Below are 22,505 nucleotides of genomic sequence, written 5' to 3'. Positions count from 1 at the left end.
GATGGTGAGTTTACTGATTTTCATCGAGACAATAATTATAATTGAAAATACAATTAAATATTGTTTCCTATGTTGGTATATTTCTGCCCTCTTTATACACGTAAGATACATGTATCTACGTACAAGAAAATTGTGAAAATATCTGTAACCAAACTGATATGTGCAATTTTAATTTCTTACGGCAGCATCTGACATGCAATATTAAACATTACTTTGTTGCCATGTTACTTATCTATGTTGACGTGCAAGATAATCATGTAAACATGCGATATATTTGTAACTCCCTTGTTTCCATCACTATTTTGCATGTTGACATTATCAAGTCTTTATACTTACCTAGCATATGTTTAAATAAATAAGTCCCATATGCATGGGTACATGATAAAATTAAAAAAAGTTGCAGGATCATGTTGCATCTTGCACGAAAGTAACTTTTCCTTTTAAAGAAGTGGATAGGCATCGCGTTCATCAACTTCTCTACGAAAGCCTTCATATTTTGATCCTGGAAATCCTGAAAAATGTAGACACGGTGATATACAATTCAATTAACATTTGGTCTGAAATTTGTCTTATTTTACGTAAATGTAACAGATGTATTTTAGCATTAATAAACTGAACTGCCACAAGAAAACCAAGCCTTTCATAACTTTTATCCATATTTACAAGTTTTTGTTCTCGGATTCAAACTATTGCTATTTTACTGCAATCGGCATTCCTTGCTGACTCTGCTACACTAGTACTCCATTCAGTATGCAAGGCACGAGCCAACCGAGGAGCTCCGAGTATCTATCTAGAGCTATTTGCTTAAAATTTAAATTCTGGATGGAAACTTTTGAAAACGGATTAGCAAAACGTAAAGGTTGATTTTCTTGTGACAGTTCAGGACTCGAGATTAACGCCTGTCCGGTAACATTGACAAACAAATGCGGACAAATGAATATTGCTGGACACTTATCCGATTGAACAAGACAGTGCATTTTAATGTAAAGGAGTCTCTAAATACATTTAGAACATAACCTACTTATTCAGCCAATCAAATTCTTCCATTTTTTTGGCGATGATTTGATTCTTCGTGGTGAAGAATTCTTCTTTCTGAAAAATTCAACGGTGTCTGATTGGTTCACTTGACAGTTATATGGGGGTGTTTTCATTGGTCTTTGTTCAGCACACAAAGAGAAATTTTTCAAAACCCACGTGCTGTTTACAATGATATCTAAACTTTCTAGGCCTTGCTACACTTTTTTTCCCACTGTAAACTTTTGTCACCTTTTTGAATATTATTTTTTTTCACATTCCGGTACATACAGGAAATACAACCATCGTCATGTATATCAGTGACGAACCTTGTCTTTGAAGACAGATTTAATCACAATTTTCATCTAATTTATTTTTGATATGAGACAGCGATACCCACTCCTGCTGACTAGGGCCTTGTCATCCTAAGACAATCATTTTTCAAAACTATAGATATTACGATTCTTGTTACATCGGTATTCATTTTTTCAATAACTTTAATATCTTCACCATACCATTTCCCCAGTAAATCAAGCTATTTCATATAATCCCGTGCTAACCTTAATGGGTTGTGAGTCCATTATAAAAACGCGTGTTTGATATTGATTGCGTGCTCGATATGTACAACGAGCGGTCAAGTTGAGCCTTATATATAACACAACCGTGGGAGGGGTTTATATTTAATCCATTTATTTGAATGGCTGAGGTTCTGTTCTAAGTCAGAAAGATCATATGAAAAGAAATCTCCGCCCATTCTTCATGACGAAGACTTCTCTTAATATGATCTTACTATTACGTAATAAAAGAACGACTGTTGAAAGTTAATCGGTAGTTTCAGAAGACGGAAACTACATAAAAGCCGGATTTTGATCCCGATAGGGATCGCTATCAATATTGAGCTCACAATTTTGATCGGCATCAAAGTTCACTAATATTGCATGCTACCAGAAAGGTTTGAGATTTACGAAGTTTGGATTCTGTTTGATGTTGATAAGTTCACTCGTGAACATTTATGTTGTTGTCAGGACGGAAAGCCTAGATTAAATTTTGTTTTATGTGTCTGTTATATCATGATCAATTAATCAAGCAATACCATGTGTAATGGGATATACTTCAGTTTTCAAGTTGGCAGCATTAATTAAACGATCTTTATTGAAATTTTTTAAAGACAAGTAAAGTTGAAGTTCGGACAAGTAAATGTCACTTGTTTGAATGGACAAGCAGGGAAAAAAGTTAATTTAGAGTCCTGCAGTTTTGTGTTGAAATTTTTAATTTACAATGTACGAGGGGTTATCAAAAAGTTCGTGGACTAGCGCCATAAAATTAAAACCGCTTGAGGTACATCAATGAATTTTTAAATATATATAGTTAGCATCATCTTTTCTATCCAAAGAATAAACCATAAATCATGATTTTTATATTTAAAAAAATTAGTAATGTTTTTGCAAGCAGCTATGGTATGTCCAGGCGGCGCAACCTCAAAAACGACGTTTTTTCGACCCATGTGTAACAGAGAAAAACTACTTTGATATGCTTTTTTGACATCCAAAAATCCCGTTATTTCAGGTATGTGTCGGGACATAATTGTTCTATAAAATAGGAAATTTTCACTTCATTCTGGAAATTGTATGAAATTTTATCGTAAATTTTACACGGAATGTCCAAACAAATGAGGCCTTGAAAATGACGTCAAAAGAGGGGAGGGGTTTCCGTTTCCAACATTCTATAAAGTTTTGCCCCTGAAAAAACTGGTATAGACTTAAAATATGTTGAAACTGGCTACAGAGAAATAATATGCATCCAGAGTACTTGTCTTTTATTGTCAAAACAGATTCAGAGAGTAAAGGGGTATACAGTTAATGTCGATTTGCAGTCAAGTTGTGAAAAATCAATCCTGTAAAAAATGACGTTGATCATGTTTGTAGATATTGAACTCCCAAAAGCAAAATATGCGGAACAATCATGCGCGGATCTCTCCCAATATGTTTATCCATCTGGAATATTATACATTCATTGACGGCCACTGTTCATGACATTGTAAAGTCATACAAACAAGGCGGGTTTAAGTCCTTACTCAGCTCCAGGGAATCTCATCAAAAAAAGTGTATGATGTAGAAGAAGAGGACATTGAAAAAGCAATTACGTTATCGGACGACATCAAAAAAATAAACGACGACAGCGCCGGGTGATCATATAATGTCGTTTTTATTTTATAATAATTTGGCAAATAATGAACGTATCAGGCTAAAAGTTTGAACATTTATTTTTTTTGTGTTGTTTTATGTTCCACATAAATTTTGAGAGCCCAGACTACATAGTACTAATTTTATTACCTCAGTTCACGAACTTTTTGACAACCCCTCGTACATGTAACACGTGTGATGTGTAAAATCGGACACATTTCAGACGAAACTTTAGTTGAAGTGTAGGGTGTCATAAGCTCTATATTTTACAAGTTTTCCAGAATCTAAAGTAAGTCGGCCCGCGACAAGAAGTTGATGTACATGTGGGCGATAGCCCGTCCACTTCTCTAAAGAGAATGCGTATGTATGATGTAAGAAACTGGCGTTAGTTAGTGGATTAACTCTTTTCAAAATTGTATTTTCTAATAATTTTGGTAAATTGCAAGTAAACATTATATATGTGCTAAGCATGTTTACACATATATATGTTGCATGCTTATTTTCATTATCTTATGCCACCATAGTTTCTTACGAAAACATCTCTTTTTTATTAGTGGAACCTTTGCTCGTAATTGTTGGACCACACAGGATCGATTTGGGTGAGGACGCAAAATTAAGACTCATCATCAGATCAAATAAACCAATTAAAAAAATTCATTGGATAAAAATACAGGATGAAGACAGAACGGAAATCAAGCTTTGGGAGAATCAGAAACCAGAACTCGACCCTGAATATACATTTCCCTGCAAAACTATCGAGGAAAACGGTTGCTATTTAGAACTGAAGGAAGTAACAATGAAAGATGATGCGAAGTATGAAGCTGTAGTTCAGACTGTTGTTGGCAAAACAACAAGCACGGAATGTAAGCTTATGATATTGAAAGGTACGATTTTAATGCATGCTTGTAAAAATGATTTACATACAAATAAGTAATGTAAACAAACACTTAATTACTATAATTTAGATAAAAAGAAATATAAAAAGTGGTGGGGGATCGCTCTGCAGAACATATGATGCTGAAGTATTCGTAGCCCTTATGAATTTAATAATATTAAATGATAACACTAATAACGTGGGTGTTAAGGTTTGTTAATCGAAATTCTTTGTCTCAGGATTTTACAAAAAATAAGATGAGTTAGATTGATTGATTGAATACTGTTCAACGTCCCTCTCCAGAATATTTCACTTATATGGAGATGTCACCATTGCCGGTGAAGGGCTGCAAATTTAGGCCTATGCTCGACACTTACGGCCTTTGAGCAGGGAGGGATCTTCACCCCTGCCACACTTGCTGTGTCACGGGGCCTCGGTTTATACGGTCTCATCCGAAGGACCGCCCCATTTAGTCGCCTTTTACGACAAGCAAGGGGGTACTGAGGACCTATTCTAACCCGGATCCCCACGGGGTAAGATGAGTTAGAAGATCTTGCTTTTATGTCAGTGAAATGTATAGAGCATGATTCCTTGTTGTTAGATGCTGCAAAATAGTTATTTTACACAGCGATCGTAATTTTAAGTCATTCTAATGAGTTCTTGGTTATGAGTAGTAGAATTAAGAGATTCATAAAAATACATGATAAAAATATTTTTATTATTGGACGATATTCAGAAATATTTAAAATGAAGAACTTTTTTTCAAATGACACAAATGATTAAATCCACTTTTCAACAAAAATAAAGTTAAAAGTTATGATCAATTTTTGAAATACCGATTTCTGCCAACCCTAATTCTGTACTATTTCAAAAAATTCCTGGTGACAGTATTTTCAATTTTGAGTCTGATGGACATACCAAAGTGATTTGAATTTACCTTTCCCCCCAAACTAAGAGGTGTATAATTTATCAGTAACAGATTCTGTAGGTCCAGAGTTCAACCCCGGGCTAGGGCTGAAGTGGGTATCCTTATAAAAGTGAATTTCTCAGTGATTTCCATATTAATATTTCTTCACTTAAGGCAGTTATGATAGTTTAAGAGTTGTTGTAAATTGTGCCTTATAAATAAAAATTAATTTCATTATAACATGTATTGTTAACGATCCTCTAATAAACCAAATGTCCAAAAAACCGTATCTCACTTCTATTCTCAATGACTGTGTAGTGTAGGGCTGCGCTGTAAGAATTCCATCGGCATCGAAGGCAAGTTTTTTGACTTGCCTAGATAGCCGAGCGGTCTAATGCGATGTTCCTGTACTGCTAGGAGACAGTTTCCGTAGGTCTAGAGTTCAACCCCGGGCTGGGGCGGAAATTATAAAATTGAATTTCCCTGTGCTCTCTATAAATATGGAAACGGGTTTCGGGAATTTAAGAATATTAAAGGTTTAACTTTTCAATATATTGAGCATATAAAGCGAACATGCAATGTAATTATTTATTTTTAGCGCCTCCACGTGTTAAAGTATTTACCGATGGATCAAAGAGAACCATTAAAGCAAACATCAAGTCCAATGAGGAGGTTCAATTGTTGACTTGGCAAAGGATGTACCATGGATCATTTCAGGATATTGATATCGTGCACAGAAAATATATTGGTTCAACTTTCGACAAAGAGAATCCAAAGCTAGAGATCCGGGACTTGACTGCAGAGGATGATACGTTGTATCGCCTAATAGTAAAAAATACTGCAGGAGAATGTACAAGTAATGAAGTACATCTGGTACTTAAAGACGGTAATTAACTTACATTCAATTCAACAAGAAACAATCAAACATTAATCGAGTTTGAGTTCCAATTTTCTCACCTACGATTTTATTTATCATTAGCTGTACCTCTTCTCACAATAAATGGGCCATATCAAGTAGATTCCGGGGATAACGTTACGCTGACACTCATCATTAGATCAAATAAACCAATTAAAAAAATTCAATGGCTAAAACTGCAAGATGAAAACAAGACAGAAATGAAGCTTTGGGAGAATCAGAAACCAGAACTCGACCCTGAATATACATTTCCCTGCAAAACTATTGAGGAAAACGGTTGCTATTTAAAACTACAGAAAGTAACAATGAAAGATGATGCGAAGTATGAATCTGTCGTTCAGACTGCTGATGACAAAACAACAAGCACAAAATTTATGCTAAAGATTCTAAAAGGTAAGATTTCATCAACTGTTAAGGTCACCTTGGTTGTTTGGGATATCCATGGATGCAGTGACAAAAATTATGCATTGCGTGATTTTTGCGCTGTGTTATTCTCGCTTTCAGAAATAGAGTTAAATGTTCTATTTAATTATACTTTAAGTTAATTATAAGTATTGATTTCAAAAATGTTTCCACAGCTATTGCAGAAATCATTCTGCCGGAGGATGGAGAAGTGTGTTATGGAGGGAAGGCCAGCATTTCTGTCACTTTTAGAACAAATTCTCCAGTACAGCGCATTGAATGGATGAAAGCTTTTCAGGATAATTTTACCACCATCAATATATTGCGTGATAAATACAATCAATCGGGCTATGATTCAAGTGGTGCAGTTCTGTTAGTACATGATTGTGATGTGCTGGATGACGCATATTACAGAATAACAGTATACAATGGATTTGGAAAATCAACAAGCAGAAACATGCATTTGCGTGTTCTAGACGGTATGGTGTCTATAGATCTCAAATATTATAAACCTCTTAAAGCATACCATTTTAGTGATTTATATCCTCTTATTTTAGCCCCTCCAAGTGTGATATTGTCTATATCAGAGACCCCTATTCTTCAAGAAACAGCAAGAATTTTTGCCAGAATTCATGCCAATAGGCCATTGAGTAAAATCACTTGGCACAAATATCTTCAGGGTGTATGCAAAATAACTGAAAGCATGTCTCGTGATTGCCAAACATATTACAGCACTACGGAAGAATATGAAGAGTACCTGTTAATACGAAAAGTAAACATCAATGACCAAGGCCTTTTCCATGTGGAAGTGTCACATTATACAGGCAAAGTACAAAGCAATACCATTCGTTTCGTTTTGGAAAATGGTAAGTTTATAAAATATGTCATAAATATCAATGTTTGTCGTTTGATGACCTCTCAAGAATTTTTCACTCACACGAAGATGCAACCACGAGTTGGAGGCCTGCGAATTTGACGTATACTCGGCAATCACCTTCTGTTTTGTCTGTATCATCAGAAAGACCGCAATGGAATCGAACCTGTAACCTAAGAATAGCTCCATACTCTGCAGAAGACCCTATATTTACTGCGCCGCAAATTAATTTTGTGAAGACTACAGGGAAACATTCTTATGATCATGCGGAATTTGGCAATGATTGTATATATCTTCAATTAACCTTAATTCTACTACGATTATTGCAGAGAACAAAGAAATGCCGCGGACATTATTCTTAAATGAATCACGAAAATAATGATCAGATCAGAGATACTTATAAAATCTTTGCAGTTGAAATATACATTTGACTTAAGAATGAAATACTTATTCAGACCACATTGATTTGTTACATCTTTTGCAATTTGCACACTACAAAAAGAAGCTGATGAATGTAGGTTTCTTAAGCTAAGCGGGACTGTTTCACGGACCTCCCTACACCTTATTAGGTCTTTCCACCTTTCTGTGGAAAGACCTATTGAAATTGTTCTGTTTATTAGGTCTTTCCACCTTTCTGTGGAAAGACCTCTTGAAATGCTTCTGTTTTTTATTTTATTTCTTACCTTATGTTTTGACACCGTAAGACTTATCGAAAAACTTTATAGTTCATGATACTGGATATTCAAAGTTATTCCGAAAAATGACCCCCCATGTTTTAACTTAGATCCCTTATGCAGTTATTGCCCCTTTCACCGAAAAGCTTGTTATCGCTACTCCTCCGAAACCGTAAACCGTAGAGATATAAAACCTTCACCATTGTCTTCAACTAATTAAGGAGACTTTTCAATCTATTCATTGCGAAAGTTTTCTTTGACCCCTTCAATGAGTAACTGCCCCTGAAAGTTTATAAATTTTACTAAAAATTAAAAATTTTCAAAACGAAAAGTCTTAGAGACATGAAACCAACTGCATAACATTCAATGACCTTTTGCCTTCAAATTCATTTCAAGGTCAAAGGTCAAGGTCATTCCAATTATGAGAAATAAATTTCTCTTAATAGCTCTTATGTCCTTAAACATATGCGATCTATCTTATGTCTTTAATATGTACTTTTGAAACTCTTTAGAAGATATAAATCTTGGCCCCTAAGATTGAGCCTTTTAAAAGTTGTTGCCCCTTGTGCTAAAAACCCTTGTTATCGCTACTCCTCTAAAACCGTAAACCGTAAAGGTATGAAACCTTCACCAATGGCTTTGCCTAATTATGGAGACTCTTCAATCTATTCATTGCGAAAGCATTCGGTGACCCCTTCAATGAGTTATTGCCCCTGAAACGTTTTGAATATTACAAATAATTAAAAATTTTCAAAACGACAAGTCGTAGAGACATGGGACCAACTGCATAAGATTCATTGATCTTTGATCATGAAATTACTGCAAAGGTCAAAGGTCAAGGTCATTCCAAAATTGAGAAATTAAGCTCTTTTTATATCTTTTTTGTCTCTTAACATATACAAACTGTCTTAGCATCATTAATATGTATTCTTAAAACTATTTAAAAGGTTAAATTCGTATTCCGTAATATTGACCCCATTAAAAGTTATCACCCTTTGTGCGAAAAACCTTGTTATCGCTACTCCTTCAAAACCGTAAACCGTAGAAATATGAAACCTTCACTAAAGTCTTTGACTAATTCAGAGGACTCTGGAATCTATTCATTGTGAAAGTCTTCGGTGACCCCTTCAATGAGTTATTGCCCCTGAAACTTTTTGAATTTTACTAATAATTAAAAATTTTCAAAACGAGAAGGTGTAGAGACATGCACCCAACTGCATAAGATTAATTGACCTTTGAGCTTAAAATTCATGTAAAGGTCAAAGGTCAAGGTCATTCCAAAACTGAGAAATTTAGTTCTTTTTATATCTCTTTTGTCTTTCAACATATGCTTAATGTCTATGCATCATTAATATGTACTCTTAAAACTGTTTCAAAGATTTCATTCTTGTCCCTTAAGATTGACCCTATTAAAAGTTATTGCCCCTTGTGCAAAAAACATTTTATTTGCTATTGCTCCAAAACTGTAAACCGAAAAGACATGAAAACTTCTCTAATGTCTTAAGGGTTCTTAGGCACAACTTCAATCTGATCAGTGCGAAAGGATCTGATGACCCATTATATAAGTTATTGCCCTTTAACAACTTTGCACTTATTACTAAGCCTCATAACTTAAAAAGTATAAGTAGTAGAGGCTTGGCGTCAATTGCATTGTAACCTGTGACCTATATTGACCTTTGACCTTTAAATTAATTTCAGGGTCAAAGGTCAAGGTCATTCCAAATATAAGGAATAAATTTCTTTTAATAGATCTTTTATCCTTAAACATATATACTATCTATCTTCTGTCTGTAATATGCATTCTTAAAACTCTGTCAAAGATTTCAGTCTTGTCCTTTATGATTGACCCTTGTAAAAGTTATTGCCCCTTGTGCGAAAAACCTTGTTATTGCTACTCCTCCGAAATCGTAGATTGTAGAGACACCAAACCTTCACTAATGTCTTGAGGGTCTTTTGCCAAAACTTCATCGCATAAGTGCAAAAGGATCTGATGACCCCTTATATGAGTTATTGCCCTTTAATGTCTTCGTACTTACTATTAAACCTTATATTTTCGAACTATAAGATGCAAAGACATGGTGTTAATTGCAATTTTATCCTTGACCTTTGAACTTGAATATTTTTCAAGGTCAAAGGTCAAGGTCATTCTCAAATTAATTTTTTTAAGCCATCTCTGGTTTTCTTTTTCATGAAATTGAAATTCAAAGAAGATGAATAATTTTCAATAAGAATCTGAGCGTTTTTCTTTTAATTATTTTATTTCTTATCTTATGTTTTGAAAATGCAAGACTTATCGAAAAACTTTTTGAATTTTAGATTTTAAAAAAAATTAGAAATTTTCATAACGAGAAGTCATAGAGACATGAAACAAACTGCATGTGATGCATTTACCTTTGACCTTAAAATTTCTGCATTGGTCAAAGGTCAAGGTTATTCAAAAAAAGAGAAATTAGGCTCTTTTTGTACCTCATTTTTCATTGGACATACATGTATACTATCTGTCTTTGCATCATTAATATGTACTTTTAAAACTATTTTCAACATTTCATTCTTGTCTGCTAAGATTGACCCTTAAAAAAGTTATAGCCCCTTGTGTGAAAAACCTTGCTACCGCTACTCCTCCGAAACCGTTAAATGTTAAGGCACGAAATATTCACTTATGCCCTCAGGATCTTTAGACAAACAGTTTTACTTCAATTCATCAGTGTACATCTGAAAGGAACTGATGGCCCCTTAGGCTTATATGAGTTATTTATACCCTTTAACTTCTTTACACTAGTCATTAAACTTTAAAACTAAAAGTCATAAACGCATGGGCTTTATCGCAATGCAATTCATAACATTTGACCTTGAAAATTTATTGAAGGTCAAAGGTCAAGATGATTTCATCATTTTTAATTTTTAATTTTTTTCCTATCTTTCAAGCAATCTCTGGTTTCTTTTTCATTGAATTTAATTGTATCAACTAAAAATAGACAATTTAAAAAAAATTTAAAAAATGGACTTCATTTCAAAGGTCAAATGTCATTTTATCGAATGCAATAAAATATTGTTTACTTTTATTAACAATTTCCATGTTACCTGCGTAATATTTATTCAATGTCAAGCTGTGCAGATGCATTGTAAGTACTGCATGATGTTATGTATATTTAAAATTATTTAATTAAAGAAATTTTTCTATATATGTTCTTACTTGATTAATTGCCAGATGTAATGCCTATATTTCCTCAAAATGACTGATAGCAAAAAGAGGGGATGTTTTAAGAGTTATGTTACTTTCTAAAGTTTGATGATAACATTAAAAATATTTTAGTAAAAAAAAATTAAAAAAAAAACGTTTGCTTCATTTAAACGTATAATGTTTTTTTAGAACTTAGAAAGAAACAAATGCTGGGTAACTCTTTAAACATTCCCCTTTCCGACATTTAAATTAAAATGTGCTAGTCCGCAATATACAACAAATGCAGTCCGAATTCTACCATGCATTAAGCTCTTTTTAGGTCTTTGCATCTATAATATGTACTCTAAAAACTGAAAAGACATGAAAATTTCTCTAATGTCTGATGGGATTTTAGGCAAAACTTTTATGTTCAAGCGCAATAGGATCTGGTGACTCCTTGAATGAGTTATTTCCCTATAATGCTTTTGTGCTTACTATTAAACCTTATAACTTTAATACTATAAGTCATAGAGATAGGAGGTTAATTACAATGTGACCCTTGACCTTTGACCTTGAATATGATTTGAAGGTCAAAGGTCAAGGTCACCTGAAAATTTTTAAATTTTCATATTTTTTCTTCTTTAAAGCCATTCCTGGTTTCTTTTTTTATGAAATTTAATCTTAAAGAGATAAATTATAAATGAAATTGAAATTCAAAAGGTGGAAAGACCTCTTATTGTTCTTTGAACAATAAGTCTCCTAGTTCTTCTTATTTTTCCGCCGTGTGATTTTGAGTTTCAAGATTTATCGAAAAGATTTATAGAGCATAAGAATGTACTTCGTAAATGATTTTCGCAATTGACCCTACGTATATGAACTCTGACCCCTCAAGGAGTTACAACCCCTTTCGCAATAAATGTTTGTTATCGCTACTCCTCCAAAACCGTAAAAGGTAGAGTTACAAAACCTTAACTAATGTCTACGACTTATTTAGTAGATGCTTCAATCTGTCTTTTCGAAAGAATACGTAAACTCCTATAATGAATTATTGCCCCTGAATGTTTGCGATGTTTATGAATGTTAAAATTTTTTCTTAAACGACAAGTCGTAGAGACATGGGACCAACTGCAAAAGATTCATTGACCTTTGACCTTAATATTTAGGTCAAGGTCAAAGGTCAAGGTCATTCAGAATATGTCAAATTAAGCAATTTTTATAGCTCTTTTGTTCTTCACCAAATTCAACACATCTTTGCATCTTTGGTATGTACTCTTAAAACCATTTCAGAGATTTCATGCTTGTCCCCTATGATTGATTCCTCTAAAAGTTAGTGGCCCTTTCAGTGTAAACCCTTGTTATCGCTACTCCTCCGAAACCGTAAACCGTAGAGGTACGAAACCTTCAACAATGTCTGCGACTAATTTAGTACACTTTTCATACTACAAGCACAAAAGAATACGTAAACCAATTTTCAGCAGTTTTTGATCCTGACAGTTTCTCATGTTTACGAAGAACTGAAAACTTCTTAAGGACAAGTCGTAAAGAAATGTGGACAATGCAGGAGATCTTTCAACCTTTGACCTTGAGGACAGGTCAAGGTCAAAGGTCAAGGTTATTAAAAGAGTATTAAAATTACTTATATACAGGTGTTTCTTTTTTTGGGGGGGGGGGTAAAATGACCTTGACCTTTGACCTTGATCCTAACTCAAATTTCTTTCAAAATTTTATTTAGATTTATTTTTAATCGAATGAATCTGGAAAATAGCGAATTTTTCCTATCAAATAAATTTCCACGCTCTTTCCTCATGAAATGCATCTTTCAAGTTTAATTTACGCTGATAACAATTAATTCAATCCAAATAGAGATGATTATTTAATCTTACCTATGAGTTCACCATATGTGTCAAAACGAACGCGCCTATATTTTTATAAATTGTAAACACAGTGCCGACACGGAAGTTCGAACGTATAATAAGCTCTGTATGATTAAATCAATCTATTCAAAGTATAAACAAACTCAAATGAATTGTTTTTACAGGAAATCGGCATTACCATTATCCACCAATCGTGTTTCTCAGAACTATTCATTATTCTTCTCTATGTTCCATCACAAACAAATAAATACACGTGTTTCTGTACTATTTAAAAACGCACGTGTGCCTATTTTTGTTATTATCCATGTGCTTTCATTTTGCCTGTCAATCTGAAGGTCCCGAGTTCGAATCTTGCTGGGGGCACATTTCATTTGGAAATCGTTTTTTTTTCCCCAAGCCAAAGGACACAGAAACACTTAAAAAGGTGGAAAGACGTCTCATTGTTCTCTGAACAATTAGTTTACTAGTTTTAACTGTGATTGTAGTGATAAAGTGTAAAATAGGAAACTGATTTTGTTATTGTATATTCAAAAAGATTAATCTATATAAACTAGTTAAAGCTACAAATAAATTTATTATTGATATAATGCTAATTTTAATGCGGTGAAAGCAGAAATCGTCTGCGTTCTATTCAGATAAACAAATTTACACTCTGGTGCTAAATGGAACAGCGTATCGCAGCATAGTGACCTAATTCGTTTCTCTATAGATCAGATTTAGAGCTGCTATGTACAGCTGTATGTATTATGTAGAATAGAAATAAAGTCCTTGTTGTCGTGATTGATGCAGAATAACCTTCTCGGTCTCGAAATGTTGTTTGTAATATAAAAGCATCGGCAAACGCCTCAACTTTTATGTTTCAAACAACATTTCGAGACTGGGGAGGTTATTCTGCAACATTCACAAAAACGCGGACTTTATTTCTTCAACCAATATTTATTTTATTCTCAATAAATACATTAATGCATAATTATTCTTTTATGTTTTAGTTCCCCCTTTTATAGCTGGTATTACTGGCCCAACTCTGTTGGACGAAAGAAACTCGGAATGCGCTGTGTATTTTGTTTCCTTTCATCCACTCACAAGTATAACATGGAAATATATTGGAAAACATGAAGAAAAGGAGATTTGTCCTTTGGATAAACGTTATAAAATCTCGACGGACTATTCCACATATTCAAAATTAATAGTGAGCGAGGAGTGTTACGTTGATAACGCTCAGTACCTTTGTGAGGTAGCTAACTCAGTTGGGACAACAAAAAGCGATACAGTACATATTAGTTACGAAACATGTGAGTACACTTTTTAATCAGCAATAAATAAAATATAAATGTAAAGATGTTTGCATACTAGAATATTCCACTTTTTTCTTAGATTTACAGCTAGAAATTGAGGACCCGTCAAAAAACTTCAAAGCCGGAGAAACTGCAGTGCTCATTGCAACTATGAACAGTGCGCCTAATACAACTAAATTATGGACAAAAAGCTCTAAAGACAACAAAACAGAGAAAAAACTTCCTGTTCTTTCTGGATATTCTGGAAAATATAAGGGATCAACATCAGATGATAAGATGAGTGCGCTATGCATCAATTTCCTAAACAGTGATGACGAAGGCTTCTATCAGTTAACTGTGTCCAAGAAGTCAGGACATTGCGCAAAAAGTAAAAAAGTTTGGTTGGGAATTGAAAAAAAAGTCAGTGTTGGTGCGTAACTTCAAAATGATTATTACATATAAACCGTCCTTAAAAAATATTTAGTTTGCCCCTTCCCGACCGACTGCCCACACGTAAATGACACGACTCAAAACTCTTTAAAAACATTCCTGGACACTATAATACATGTATACTAAGTCTTATATTTTTCTGTTCCCAAACGAACATATATGTTGTTGTTGCTTTCTTGTTCCTTTGTGATCTCATAAGTGATCTCGTAAACACCTCATCCGACTTAGGTGAAACCTTTTAATGGTCAGTAGGCATGTTATGTAGATTTGCGAAACGAAGGTCATTTTTGCGCGCTTGCTTGCATGTGCACGAACGTGTAACACGTGATATGACCAATATTATATGCCCGCAACTTTCTATTTTTTTATGAAATGCTTTGAAACTCAATATAAGGATATATATTAGTAGTGTATACATGATTACTTGGCCAAAATAGAATAAACTCAAGCGCATGCACGTGCGCTTCGTTCTAATTGGCTGAAATCAATTGAGATTCGTTAAAGGTTTCTTTGTTTCAGATTTTATAAACCCCAAACAAGTAGATAAATTCCCTTATATTGTTGACAAATTTGCAAAGCATTACAAAAGTCAGCAGAATTTTTTGCGGGAACCGACTCTTTTTATCATAAACAGAGTAAAACATAAAACATACTCTTATGGCAACAGTAATGGTTAGAATTAGGTATCTTTGATAAAATTTCGTTTCAAGAGGTTGTGAAACATAATTAATATTGCAAAACTAGAATGAAAACAATGTTTCACGAATGCTGTGCCTGATTATTTTTACTAAACTCAACTTACTAAATCAGACTAAAATTGTAGGGGAGTAGCATTTTGAAAGTATTTCACAGTAATTTCTATTTTAGTAACCGAGGCAACACCTTTCAGAAAGAAAAACCGATATAAAGATTTATGTACTTTAGTGTAGTCTACTTGTTTGCCAAGTTATATTGAACACAAACCAAAACTGTAAGAGGAGTAGCAATTAAAAGTGTTTACAGACGAATGGACACCTTACAATTGCATAAGCTTTTCTTGTCTTTGAACAGTGGGCTAAAATACCACACTTTAATCTTCATTATAACTATTGAACAGTTGGAGCAGGAATGAAGGGCTTTCATCCTTCACAAGTATATTCATTGTGATAAGACCTTCAAGCTGGTGTAAATATTGTTGACCTTGACCTAAGAGTTTGACCCACTTTTTAATAAAAAAATAAACTTGGTCATAACTTTTGAACAATTAAAAGTAGGCTTTGCATATTTCACAGGTGTATCTCTTAGCTTGTAACAAAACCTTCCGTTTGGGTACCAACTTTTTTTACCTTGACTTGTGGAATTTAACATATATTTTAGAGAATTCAACCCTCGTCATAAGCTGCCATACGGGGACATCAGTGTTTCACAAACACATTTTCAATGTTTCTATTAACATGATACTATTTTGCAGATGAGGTGAAGATGAAGAAAGGGAATACCTTCGGCGATTGTCAGATTTGTTTTGACAAAGAAAATGAAGTTGTCTTAAATCCCTGTGGTCATATGTGCTGTCAAAATTGTGCATCAAATCTGAATCTATGCCCTTTCTGTCGTGAAGGATTGAAAGGACGCATTAAAGTGTACAAATCTTAAAAAGAAACATTAATGTTCATTTTAAAGTGAACCGTGATTCAAATTTTATTGTTAATTTTTAATTTTGTTTTCTGATAAAAGAAGCAAGACAGCATTCTCCCTTTCACTTCATAATTTACATTCTTGTCTACGGAACGTACTTGTTTCGACATTTATAGAATAAAAAGACATCTCTGAATTGTTAACATACGAGTATTGTGGAAAGTTTTGATTTGAGAGGTGATATTGATATGTGATATGTTTGGACTGTATGTGAAGAAAAGATAAGATCATAGATAAGTTGATTGTAATGTAAAAGCCAAATAAATAAATATTTTTTGTAACCTGTTTTGTATGAATATTATCATATTAGTCTTAGTTCTATTTCAAATTTCTTATTAATTTATACGAAAGAAATCGCTTTAGAAATAATGTGAATGGTTTTGACAAGATAACTACTAGTATGAAGTTTATATATTCAATCAATAAAGAAATGTGATTTACTGCATTCTTCCAATAAATTTTAAAAGAGTATAGTGTATGCCTTCTTCTTATTTTTAGGATGCGGCACACGAATACCCTAGTAATTTTTTTTAGCTTACCTGAGCTGAAAGCTCTAGTGAGCTTTTCTGATCACCCGTTGTCTGTCCGTCCGTCTGTAAACTTTTCACATTTTTAACTCCTCAACAACCACGGGGAAAATTTTAATCAAACTTCGTACAAAGCATCCTTGCGTGATTGGTAGTTGAATTAAGGGCCAAGTCCCCTTCCAAGGGGAGATAGTCAAGAAAAGACAAAAGTAAGGTGGGGTTCCTTAAAAAATCTTCTTTTCAAGAACCACTGGGCCGGAAAAGCTGAAACTTATGTGGAAGCATTCTAGGGTAGAGTAGTGAAGATTCTAAAATGTCAAAATTATTACTCCTAAGGGTAGGGCGGGGACACTAAGGGAATCCAAGTTTTACATAGGAATATATAGGAAAAATCTTTAAAAATATTCTTGTCAAGAACCACTGGGCGAGGAAAGCTGAAACTTATGTGGCAGCACCCTTGGTTTGTGTAGATCCTAAAATTTTAAAATCATGACTCCTGGGGGTAGGACGAGGCCACAATGAGAATCCAAGTTTTACGTAGAAATACATGTATATAGGAAAAAAATCTTTAAAAATCGGGGGGGGGGGGAGGGCCACAATATATATAAGAGGGGGAATTTGTTAAAGAAATGCTCAGCCAAAATTACTTAGGTGAGCGATGTGGGGCCTTAAGTTAAAAAATATTTATGCATTTTATTTTCAAAAATATGTCATGTTTAATTTTAACATGAACTGAATAGTTTACAAAAACGCAACACGGTTTTTATGTGGTTAAACTTCATAGTAAAATGTGTCTTTCATTTTAAGTCATTTAATAGCCCTTATGTGTGCAAACATATCCGCTATATAGCAAAGACTGATCGTATCATTCTCTCTTTTCTTTAGCCTACTTAAGATGAATTTTCCTTGACGATATCCTTACCAAGAACAGATAATTGTTTTACCACTGACGACAGCATAATATATATACATGACTTGTATACTAGTGTACATGTTCACTTAAAAACAAGCATTATATCGAAGGGTGATATTGATATTTAAAACTGGGTGCAGATTAAGGTACATATAGACGTTGCGCACAATGTTGGGGATTTTTTTTTACGTCAAAACGTCATTTTTTGACGTTACAAAATGCCATTTAAAAGGGCTCAACATCGACTTAGAAATCTGCAGTGTTTTATGAATTAAACCAGAAGTCTCTGTCGAGACTGTAGCTCTACTGGTTTGTACTTATAACAAAGGATGAGAAAAGAAGCCATTGCCATCAGACCAAAACTGTAGGATGACTAGCGTTTTAAAGGAATTTCAAAGAAAATTCAATTTTGAGTAACCATGGCAACATCGTTCATCGAAAGTAAAATCCAATGCACTATTTTATATATCTTAGTATAGTCTACTTGTGTGCCAAGTAATATTGAAATCAAATCAAAACTGTAGGAGGAGTAGCGTTTTAAAGAAATTTCAAAGAAAATTCTATTTTCAGCAACCATGGCAACACCGTTCATCAAAATAAAAAACAAATGCACTTTTTTATGTATCTTAGTGTAGTCTACTTGTGTGTTACGTAATATTGAAATCAGACCAAAACTGTAAAAGGAGGAGCATTTTAAAGGAATTTCAAAGAAAATTCTATTTTTAGTAACCATGGCAACACCGTTCAACGAAATCAAAAACCGATGCACCATTTAATGTATCTTAGTATAGTCTAATTGTGTGCCAGGTAATATTGAAATCAAATCAAAACTGTAGGAGGAGTAGCATTTTAAAGGAATTTCAAAGAAAATTATATTATTAGTAACCATGGCAACACTGTTCATCGAAATCAAAAACCAATGCACTATTTAATGTATCTTAGTATAGTCTACTTGTGTGCCAAGTAATATTGAAATCAAATCAAAACTGTAGGAGGAGTAGCATTTTAAAGGAATTTCAAAGAAAATTCTATTTTTAGTAACCATGGCAACACCGTTCATCGAAATCAAAAACCGATGCACTATTTTATGTATCTTAGTGTAGTCTACTTGTGTGCCAAGTAATATGGAAATCAAATCAAAACTGTAGGAGGAGTAGCGTTTTAAAGAAATTTCAAAGAAAATTCTATTTTTAGTAACTATGGCAACACCCTTCATCGAAATCAAAAACCGATGCACTATTTTATGTATCTTAGTGTAGTCTACTTGTGTGCCAAGTAATATTGAAATCAGACCAAAACTGTAGGAGGAGTAGCGTTTTAAAGGGAATTTCAAAGAAAATTCTATTTTTAGTAACCATAGCAACACCGTTCATCGAAATCAAAAACCGATGCACTATTTTATGTATCTTAGTGTAGTCTACTTGTGTGCCAAGTTATATTGAAATCAGACCAAAACTGTAGGAGGAGTAGCGTTTTGAAAAATTGTTTACAGACGGACAGACAGACAGACGGACGGACGACGGACACCTTACTATCGCATAAGCTCTTCTGGTCTCTGACCAGTAGAGCTAATAAAAAAAAAACAAATGAATAAGATCAGTTTCTTGTGTTTAAATTTTTTTACTAAAAAAAACTTGTTTCATAACTTTTATATACGTATTGCCATCTATTTGTATAAAAAAAATCAGAAACAGACGCAAAATAATTTTATTTTAGTTTTTTTTCCTAACTCTTGTTAAGGGATTTTTTTTTCAATATTTATAACGTGATCATTCGAGTTCAAGATTAGTTCAAAACATTTGTGTTCATGAATGACTGACTTTACAGGTACTATATAGCTGTTATTCTTTTTATAAGTTTCTGTTCTGAAAGATTTTCAGTGTAAACACTGAAATAGTACTTCTTCCTTCAGAAAACAACATTCCCCGTTTGTCGTCTACAAATTTTCGCAAGACAAGTACAACTGGTTTTTTTTTTTGCTCTTAACACATAATATGGGTAATCTTTGTCATGTTTACTCGGCAAACATCGTATCGGTATAAATCAATTCGACATCCTAGTCATTAAGTCTCATCGGTTTCGATTTCATCATTTTCATGATCTGTTTGTTCAGTTTTTATGCGCCCGAATCCACAGATTCGGGGCGTATATTGTTTTTGTCCTGTCTGTCTGTCTAGGAACTTGACAAATCGCTGTGCAAATCGGATTGCAGTAGGCAGAACTAGTAACTGCACATCTTCACATCGCTAGGGAGATTTTGATGGGGTAAAATAAGTTTTGGATATATGCCGAATACAGTTCTGTATTCAACAAGAGGCCCAGGGGCCACATCGCTCACCTGAGCAAATCGGCTAGGAAAAAAGCACAAATCAGATCAGAACTGAAAAGTTTACAGAAGGGGGGGGGGGGGGCTTGAATTTAATACTACTTGAAAATATCTTCATATTAATACAGCATATTACTTTGCTGTTCTTGATAAAAAGATTTTTAAAAAAACATTTTCTTCCTATATATAACTTCATAAAAATTTGAATTTGGTTCCCCATTGTTTCCCTCCCTATCCATGATTTTAATAAAGAAGATGGAGTCATTTGGCGTGTGATCTGCAGGAATCATTTGTACGAAACATTTATGGTTTAAATGTCCATGATTTGGTTGGCTTAACATAGCTGGTCAGATTTTACAAACAGTCCATAGGGTTTTTTTTATTTAGTTTGAAAGACCTTGAGAGATTGTAACATTTATGTCCGTTTTTCCTAGGGGTTACTATAACATAGTAATGTTTCACAAAAATAAACACTTAAATATTTAATGCATATATGCATGATACATGTACATGTACATTATAGAATAGTTGATTGGAAATGATTTCGCTCGAGAACCAAACTGAACCAAAATTTATCTGATTCAAAATTTTAATACATCAGTACATAAAACGAAACTGACAATATAAATGGTTGTTTGCATGAAGAAAAATTAACGCCACATGCAAGGCTCGAACCAAAAACTTTTCGCTTTGAATGCACTCAACAGGTAACCCAACTTACTGAGCTATCACCCCTACACATATACAATTGATTTTAAAAGGACAAAAAACCACCACATTCACACATTTGGATTTTGGGGGGAAAAGTTCATTTTCCTTGGTCTCTGGGTCTTCTCTCCATTTTTAAAAAAATCTGTGTTCGTTTCTTTGAATTATAATACACACAAATAACGTCTAAAAATCATGTAGAGAAAACCCAGAGATAGAAAAATTTTAGAAAAACGTTTAAAAATGTACCATTTTGTACCAAATGTCAGATCTGGTCAATTTTCAAGTTATTTTTTAGCAGATCAAAGCTCAATTTCGTGAAAATATTCTCCTTTCCTGTTGCACAAGAACCCGATAAATAAAAAAAAATGTTTTAATTTCATGTGACATGTCGATAAATTTTTCACTTTTCAATTACACCCAGATTCCTGCCGCCGAATGCCAATCAAAAGCGCCCTCGTTCTTTAAATCAGGATTTGAACAAACTTAATTCTACACTACCCGAAAATGCTTCCAAATAAATACTAGTATCACTATTCATGGCTTTGCTATTCTTGAGAAGAAGATTTTTTAAAATATATTTAAATGTAAAACTTGGATCCCTCATTTGACCCCAACCTATCCCTGGAGGTCATAATTTGAGCAAACTAGAATCTACACTACCTGAGAATGATTCCCTATAAATATCACTAATCATGGCTTTGAAGTAATTGAGAAGACGATTTCTAAAGTTTTCGCTATCTAATCCTATGTAAAACATTGATCGGCCATTTTGGCCCCATCCTACCCCCGGGGGTCATGATTTGAACAAATTTGAATGTACACTACCTGAGGATGCTTCCACATGAGTTTCATCTTTCCTGGCCCAGTGGTTCTTGGGAAGAAGCTTTTTAAAGATTTCCCCTATACAGCTGAACGCACTTTTTACGCTCACATTGTTTTTCGCACAAATTAACGTCACATTGCTTTTATGCAAAATTGTGAAACTAGACAACAAAATATATTTTAAAAGTGATATTAACTTACTTTTAAGTTTATTTAACTAACTCAAACATAATTCACATATAATTATCAGTAGGAATTTGATATACTCTTGCCTGATGGATTGTGATAGTTCCAAATGGTTTTTTCGTTGTTTTTCGTCAAATGTAGCCATCTATGTACCCCTTCTTTTTAAAGCAGTTTTTTGGCTTGCATTGACTCAAAAACAGTGCAAATCACGTAACTTTTGCTTTTCTGTACAATAACATAACTGTATAAAGCGCAAGATGATAATAGTATTTCTCATTTGTTCGACTGCTTTCTTGTTAAAAGGCTGGTATTCTTTTAGGGTTACTCGCTGAATCCAGCATCACGAAAGATACGTTCGACCACAAGATTATAAAGTTTAAGGCCGTAAATGTAAAGGAGTATTCTTTTCAATGGTAACAATTTACTATTTTTAAAGATGAACAATACTTTTTTTATCCCGTCTTTTGGCATAATTTCTTTATGCCGTATTGTCATTTTTCGGCGCTACATTTCGAAAAAACCATGACGAGTATGGAAAATGTGCGAAGTACTTCGAAAAAAACCTCATCTTTAAGATGTCAATTTGAAAAAAGTATCAAAGAAAGATGGATTATTTTAATTTGTAAATACCAATGGTATAATCATACAAGTAGAACATCCTGTCATCTATAAATGAAGTCCAATTTAAAACATCGACTTTAAAACTTTAAGATAATTAATCTAAAGAATATGTACCTTTAACAT

At 33.7% G+C, this 22,505-nt stretch overlaps 2 protein-coding genes across 2 annotated transcripts; both read left to right on the top strand.

Moving 5' to 3' along the window:
- The first annotated feature begins 3,553 nt into the window (after window positions 1–3,553).
- Window positions 3,554–5,872, top strand: LOC134255335 (uncharacterized). Its single transcript, XM_062737858.1, has 3 exons — window positions 3,554–3,581; window positions 3,752–4,081; window positions 5,577–5,872. The coding sequence occupies exons 1-3, from the start codon at window positions 3,554–3,556 to the stop codon at window positions 5,870–5,872; spliced, it is 654 nt and encodes a 217-aa protein (XP_062593842.1).
- A 90-nt stretch (window positions 5,873–5,962) lies between these two features.
- LOC134255334 (uncharacterized) lies at window positions 5,963–16,648 on the top strand. The gene is made up of 6 exons (XM_062737856.1): window positions 5,963–6,287; window positions 6,473–6,775; window positions 6,854–7,162; window positions 13,868–14,170; window positions 14,253–14,582; window positions 16,053–16,648. The coding sequence occupies exons 1-6, from the start codon at window positions 6,095–6,097 to the stop codon at window positions 16,232–16,234; spliced, it is 1,620 nt and encodes a 539-aa protein (XP_062593840.1). The 5' UTR covers window positions 5,963–6,094; the 3' UTR covers window positions 16,235–16,648.
- The last annotated feature ends 5,857 nt before the right edge of the window (window positions 16,649–22,505 follow it).

The sequence above is a fragment of the Saccostrea cucullata genome, unplaced genomic scaffold, assembly GCF_032062105.1.
Source record: "Saccostrea cucullata isolate Sc308-1 unplaced genomic scaffold, CSIRO_AGI_Scuc_v1 ctg1672, whole genome shotgun sequence".
NCBI classification, from domain to species: Eukaryota; Metazoa; Mollusca; class Bivalvia; order Ostreida; family Ostreidae; genus Saccostrea; species Saccostrea cuccullata.
The sequence above is the reverse complement of the archived record's forward strand: the minus strand, read 5'-3'. Positions and strand labels throughout refer to the sequence as shown.